The 7,693-nt window shown below is 39.9% G+C and overlaps 1 protein-coding gene across 1 annotated transcript; it reads left to right on the forward strand.

Annotated features, from left to right (window-relative positions):
- The first annotated feature begins 967 nt into the window (after nt 1-967).
- On the forward strand, nt 968-4,235 carry LOC122547921 (atrial natriuretic peptide receptor 2-like). The gene is made up of 3 exons (XM_043686480.1): nt 968-1,145; nt 3,696-3,848; nt 3,988-4,235. Exons 1-3 carry the CDS (start codon nt 968-970, stop codon nt 4,233-4,235), a joined length of 579 nt encoding a protein of 192 aa, XP_043542415.1.
- Nucleotides 4,236-7,693: the final 3,458 nt, after the last annotated feature.

A 7,693-nucleotide genomic window follows, 5' to 3' on the forward strand; every position in this document is an offset into this window, starting at 1 on the left:
CTTGATTGATCCACCTTTAGACGGAGCCAACCTCACCTAAGGTAGCAATGGCACCTTCAGTGCTTTGGCAGCAGTGAGTTGAGTTTGGTTGATAGAATGAAATAAGCCCATATTCTTTTCAGTTTAGAAGAAAGTAGTAATCTCATTGAAACATATGAAATTCATAGAAAACTTGATGTTGAGAAACTGTTTCCCCTGGTGTTGAATCTAGGACACAGGGTCACAGTTCCATGATATGTGGTCAGCCATTAAGGGCTGGGTTGGAGGGTAAATGTCTTCAATCAAAAGTATTTGAATCTTTGGAATTTTCTATTCCAGAGGACTGTGGATGCTCAGATAATGAATATACTAAAGACAGAGATTAATAGATTTTTTGACACTAAGGGATTCAAGGGGTATGGGGACAGAACTTAAAAGTTGAGAAAGAAAATCAGCACATGATCTAATTGAGCAATGAACTAGGCTCAAAAGACAGCATGAGAGTCAAGATTAGAATAGTGCTAGAAAAGTTTCCTGATGAAACGTTGATTTTCCTGCTCCTCAGATGCTGCCTGACCTGCTGTGCTGTTCCAGCACCACTCTAATCTTGACTCTGATCTCCAGCATCTGCAGTCCTCACTTTCGCCCTCAGAAGACAGTATGGCGTATTTCTGCCTCTACTTATATTCTCATATTCCTGCTCAACACAAACAGCTTGATTGTAATGCTTAAGTCTAGTTATATTGTGTGCTTCTTGCGGTGAGCATTATACTGAATTTCACAGACTAGAAACAGACCATGTGACCTATCTTAATGTTTAATCTTAATGAGTCACCTTCCAACCCCCTTCATCTTACCCATTCAACGTATGTTTCAATGCACTTCTCCCTCATGTGCTTATCTAATTAAATGTAGCTATTTTATTAATTTTAAGTACTTGAAATGGTAATAAGTTTCACCTTCCCACCATTCCCTGTTAAAGAAGCTTATGATATTTTTTAATTCATTTCTTTTTCTGCTTCATAGTGACATTGAAGGCTTCACACAGTTATCGAGTACAAGTACACCATATCAAGTTGTAGAATTGTTAAACAAATTATACACAACATTTGATGAAATTATTGACAATTATGATGTCTACAAAGTAGAAACTATAGGAGATGCATGTAAGTATTGCATATAGATTTCCTAAAAAATAAAAGTTTGTTAATTATTTCTTTTGTAGAACTTAATTTATACAGATAAAAGCAAAACATTTTATTTATTTAAGATCCTGCAAAATAGTAGAAAAGCTCAATAGGTCCGACGGCATTTGAAAGAAGTGTGATTGCACTCAGAACATTTATTCTGGTTTGCTCTCCACAGATGATGCAAGACCTGCTGAGTTTTTCTAGCACTTTGTTTTCATTTATGTAGAGTTCCTTTACAGAGCAAAACATCCCCAGGCCCTTCATGAGACCATTGTCAAGCAAATTTGACACTGAGCTTCAAAAGGAGATATTAACATAAGTCACCAAAAGTTGAGCCAAGAATATAAGTTTCAAGGGCCATAATGAAGGAGGGGGGAGAAAAGAGGAGAGAGGTTGAGAGAGGGAATTACAAAGATTAAAGCCAAGCCAACTAATGGTGAAAGAACAAAAATGGAAGATGCCAAGAACCCAGTTGTAAGGGAGGAAGAGGTTACAGAGAAAGGGATGGGTGAGTAACAAAGCAATGGAAAGATTTGTAAACAAGTATACAATAACCATCAAGAAGACATATTGGTCAAATCTTGAATGCATAGTTGTGCTGGTAAAATGTATTGCCAGCCATCCAGAAACTAAAGATTCATCTGTTGTGTGCAACCAGGGAACCAAATACCCTGTCACCTCATCAACCAGAAATCTGTTGTTCAGAAATATTAGTTTTCTAGAAAGTTTTCGAGCAGGTCCAAGCAACTCACGATCAGTTTAGTCCAGTAGTACTGAGAAGGGACACAAGGAAGATACAATATTTGGATATGTAGAGCAATTTTTGCTTCTGCTTTATAATGGCTTGTCACTGATTTATGTTTCTTTTAAATGGTTTATATGTACACTGTTTTCTGATTCACACACTTATGGTTAAGCTTTCTAACATCATTCCATATTCCAGGAAATTCCAATGTCCAGAAATAATTGACCCAAAGCATTTTAAATTGGTGTGGGCAACACGGTGGCTCAGTGGTTAGCACTGCTTCCTCACAGCGCCAGGGACCTCGGTTTGATTCCAGCTTCAGGCAGTTGTCTGTGTGGAGTTTGCACATGCTCCCCTTATCTGCATGGATTTAATCTGGGTGGTCTGGTTTCCTCCCACAATCCAAAAATATGCAGATTAGGTGAACTGTCCATGCTAAATTGCCTATTGTGTTCAGAGATGTGTAGGTTAGGTGCATTAGTCAGGAGTAAATGTAGAGTAATAGGGTAAGGGAATGGGTCTGGGTGAGTTACTCTTCAGGGGTTCGGTGTGGACTTGTTGGGCCAAATGGCCTGTTTCCACACTGTAGGGATTCTATGATTTCAAGTGTTGTTAAAAAAAAGTTTTTGTTTTACTCTGAACACTTCTATGTCTTATTTACAAAAATATTGTAAATAGAAAATAATGTTATTTGAGTAGGAGACAGCATGGTGGCACAGTGATTAGCACTACTGCCTCACAACATCAGGGAACCAGGTTCAATTCTCACCTTGAGTGACTGTGGAGTTTGCATTTTCTCCCTTTGACTGCATGGGTTTCCTTTGTCCAAAGTACCCTTTGAGTACTCCAGTTTCCTCCCACAGTCCAAAGATGCACAGGTTAAGTGAATTGATCATGCTATATTGCCTTGTAGTGTCTGGGGATGTGCAGCTTAGGAGGGTTGACCATCGTAAATGTGGGGCTATGGGCATAGTGCAGGGGCTGGGTCTGAGTGGGATGCTTTTTGGAGGATTGGTGCAAACTCGATGGGCCAAATGGCCTCTTCCTGCCCTGTAGGGATCCTATGATTCTAAAATGTTTGGAGATTTGAAATCATTATAGTATATTGAAAAATGCACCATGGTTGGTAGTGTTCACTTAAGGTATATATTCAAAATACTATGCACAAATTGCAAAAGTGCAATTCTACTTCTAAAGTCTCTGGCTGAGTATATAACTGTTTCTGTAAAGACCTTCAAAATCATGTGATCATTTGATAGGACTAGAATTGGCAATTCTATTGCAAAATAGTTATTGATTTCAACTTTTGGTGTAGCTAAATGGATAAATATGACCATACTATCTGCACAAGAATCAAAGGCGAATCCAGAGTTTGATTATTATTCATTTACATCCTGTTGTGGCCAACATGAGGACTAGAGTTATATGTATGTTCATTAGACCACATTCCTGACAACATTCCAGACCACCCCAATTGGTGTCCCCATCAAACTGATAGCCAGGTGAATGTTGTTGGAAGAGGTTTTAGTGTGGAGGGAGAGGGGGTGCAGCAGAAGTACCACCAGCTCTGCTCCCTCTCTAAGATTTCCCATGGAGCAATGATATAGGCACAGTATAGGCCCAAATTCCAATCTCATCACTCACCTTCTCCCTGAACACTGATCCAAGGAGGAGCAGAATCTCTGATTCCTGAACTTCTTTGAAAAATTAGGAATTCAACAAGAAAAATTTGAAGCTTGAAACAAGTGCTAAGTAGACGGATGGGCTTTTGTTTTTGGCAGATATGGTAGTTTCAGGAGTGCCAAAAGAAAATGGCATTGATCATGCAAGTGAGATAGCAAGCATGGCTCTGGATTTGGTTGCCGTGTGTAACACTTTCAAAATTCCACACAAGCCACAGACAAAACTCAAGATCCGAGCTGGAATCCACTCAGGTAATGTAGGATATCATAATCAATCCTTTTAACATTGTCCGAACGTTTCGTTTTCTCATTTTGTTGCATCTTTGTGCATGTATTTGCAACAAGGTTTAAAGGAACACATGTTTTTCTTTGTAACATTTGGTGATTGCAGGACCTGTAGTTGCTGGTGTGGTTGGGACAAAAATGCCTCGCTACTGTCTATTCGGTGACACTGTAAACACAGCTTCAAGGATGGAATCAACAAGTCAAGGTAGACTTCATATAATTGTTTATTCACCCACTTCCTTCCCAAATAACATCTTTTTGAAGTCAACTGTGTCTCCAACCAAATTCCAAACATTGACGTTAGGATTTGAAGTTGTGGTTTCAAAAGAACGTGTAATCTTAAATATGAGTTAACCACAAAGAAGCCGTCGGGTTCAATTCCCACCTCCAGCTACTGTCTGTGCGGAGTTTGCACATTCTCCCCGTGTCTGCGTGGGTTTCCTCCAGGTGCTCTGGTTTCCTCCAACAGTCCAAAGATGTGCAGGTCAGGTGAATTGGCCATGCTAAATTGTCTGTAGTGTTAGGTGAAGGGGTAAATGTAGGTGAAGGGGTAAATGTAGGGGAATGGGTCTGGGTGGGTTGCTCTTCAGAGGGTTGGTGTGGACACAGGCCGAAGGGCCTGCTTCCACACTAAGTAATCTAATCTAAAAGAGTCTCATTGATCAACAGATAGCTGATAAAGAAAGGGAAGCAGTCAAACCTCATCACTTTGGGAAATGAAGTCTAAAGGCAAATAAAACTTTCCAATACTTCTAGTGATGGCTGCAAAGATTCTAACACAACGTTCCAATTTTTAAGAGATCAGGTAAGGATTGAGTCAACTTCAAGATTCACAGGCTTGAACTCATCAACCAGCCAATAGCCAAGAGAAACGATTAAACAACTTGTTAGGGACATGTTGTCACAATGGCATAGAATGTGATTAAATCAAAGCTAACCTGGCTGCCAGTCTAACAGATCTGGTAATTATCTCTGAACCTATCAATTTTTTTCAGAAAAGCACTTCTGGATAAACCTAAAGATTATACTACGGTTGCATGCTCAAAGACGCAAGTACAAAGCTACTGTTGTGAGCTGATGCCATCTTCAGACTGCTGCAGTCAAGAGGGTCAGTGAGACATGCAAATGTTCACAAGACATGAATTGTCTCATCCACCAAAACAGCATCCAACAGTTTGTGACATTTAGAAGCTATGTTCTAGAAGAGGACATTGGGTTAAAACATGCAAGAAGTCCAAGTGTTCAGGGAAACACAAAGGAAACATAATGGCCCACAATAGCACATGAAGAATTACCAACCGAGAAACAATATCAATGTAGCAGATGATTAGGTGCTCCCCTGAATACAGAACAAAGGAAAACCAACTCATATGATTGCAAAGTACCTTAGGTTACTGGGAAAAAGTCAGGACTGCAGATGCTGGAAATCAGTGTTGAAAAGTGTGGCACTGGAAAAGCACAGCAGGTCAGGCAGCATAAGTCTGAAACGTCGATTCAAGAAATGGTTTTCAGACAAGCTGGTTTTTGAGTAGCATGGGGTTGAGTGTGTGCATTCTGATCAAAACATCTGCTTTGTTTTTAATGACGTTAGATGAAGTATAAACATTAGACAATATTTCCCTGCTCTCCTGTGAATACTGTCATGGTATCTTCATCTGAGAAGGCAACAGCAGTTTGGTTAAATGTCTCATAAGAAAGGGTGCACCCTCAACAGTACAGCTCATCATCAGGACTGCCCTGGGAATCTCAGCCTTGATCATACACTTAAGCCTCTGGAGTGGGGAGTTTCTCAAGTCTCTGGATTCTGTTGAGCCCTAGTTAATACCCAATGTTGGGAGTAAGAAGTTAAATCATCTACAAAAATGATTGCTTCAGAGTTAATACTGGAGCCTCAGAAATCTCCAAGGCATATCGGGCTACTAAGGATCTTTTTTTTAAAACTTGACTTCTTTATTCTTGAATGCAGCAGTGTAGAGACTGACAAAGTAGAGTGCAGGTTTACAAGTTTAATTAGCATAGGGTATGATCCAAACTGCAAACATAAATTCAGAAATAGAAACAGTAAATTTGTACTTTAAAACAGAAATATTACAGAATTTCAAACTGTGTAATGAAATCCCAGGAATCTGCAATCTTTCTGACTAAATTGTTTTAATTTAAAGAATTTGATAAGAGTCTATGCATATATATCTCTTCTTAAATATGTAGGGAGCTAGCCAACAGACTGACTCAGCACAGATCAGAGGTAGAACCTGTAACCTTCGCATCTTCTGGGTTCAGTTTCATAACAGGAAATGTACCCTATACCCTCAGTTCATGGAGATTTACGTTTCTGGCACTGTGAACTGAAAATGGATAAAGTACTGTTAAAACCCTGCAAAACAGCAAGAATACAAAGTACATTTCACAAGGATGAAATGAGGAAGAGATTAAAATGCAAAAAAGCACACAAAGGCACTTGGGCACTGTGAACCCTATCAGGGCAAGGCCTGAAACACCTGTCTGGGGCAATTGATTATAACCAGAAGCTTGAAGTTAGTTCTATACTTTCCAAATGTATATTTACTTCCTTTGCATAATGACACTGGCTACCCATTGTATCCACAGAACTGGTATTTCTATAGAATTTTTCGTGACCTCAGAATGTCCCTAATGTGCTTCACAACCAATGAATACTTTTGAAATGTATTTACGATGATATCAGGGAAGGAGTGTTAATGCTGAATTACTATTGTTTACAATGGGATCCCTGTAAATCATTAGACCTGGAAGCCCCTGTAGCTCCTGTGCCATAAATTAAAAATGACTCGCGATGGGGTAAAGGGCATGGGATGAGAAATAAAATACTGCTGAGACTGAGAGATTCTTGCTGAAACACTGGGGTTTTGTTCCCACCAACATATGTCTTTTGACAAGGAAGAAAGGCAAACTACGAGACAATCCCATGAATGTGTCGTACTCCTGCTTCATACTGTCATACAGCAGAAGCCATTTGGCTCATTCCAGTAGGAGCCACCTCAAATTATATTTTCGCGCAGACATTTCTACAACATATTTGAATCTTAGACCCATTACATTTAATAAAAACCCATTGGGGCTACGTGATTAGTTTATCGATTCTATGGAAAAAGATCAACGGCAAGGCTGACTTCATTTGGGTTTATCCATTAATGACGGTCTGCAATCCTTAAAATCTCTGAGGCATCCTGTCTCTGAAGCCTGGCTGCGACAATACCTGGAGCTTGTGTATTGGCCAAATGTCTTTATAATACTGCAAGCATCACCTAAAACATTTATGGAAGATCCCTTCAGTTAGCCTGACAGAGAAAACAGAAATAAGCTCACATCCCTCTTCAAGGCAAGGAACTCTTTACGTAGTTCACTTGAACTGAGAGACTGAGAGAACATTTCCACCAAAGCTAACTGAGCTCAAAGACTGCGCTCCTTATGGAATATGAAAGTGAGAAGGGGGGAATGAGGAAACAAAAAGACTCAAGAATAAAGACAATGCTTTGAAAACAGCTCTATAAAAAGTTTGAGTTATCCCGTTCAAATGTACGATTGTCATCAAGTAGATCGGAGAACTTTAGCTCTGGCTGCATGGTTGCTCTTTGCTCAGAGCCCCTCATCGTTGTACGCTGGGGTGATTGTTTTCACCATACTCTGTGGGTTGTCCTCCAGCAGAGGTCGCCATTTCACCTCTCCTGTCAGCAGCAGGTCCTCTCCGTTCAGCGAGTCCAAGTACTGGATCTGAATTTTAAAAAAAAGACAAGGTCAATCAAGGCAAAACCCACTGCTCAAACCCATCATCT

The sequence above is a fragment of the Chiloscyllium plagiosum genome, unplaced genomic scaffold (genome assembly GCF_004010195.1).
Source record: "Chiloscyllium plagiosum isolate BGI_BamShark_2017 unplaced genomic scaffold, ASM401019v2 scaf_3756, whole genome shotgun sequence".
In the NCBI taxonomy this organism is placed as follows: domain Eukaryota; kingdom Metazoa; phylum Chordata; class Chondrichthyes; order Orectolobiformes; family Hemiscylliidae; genus Chiloscyllium; species Chiloscyllium plagiosum.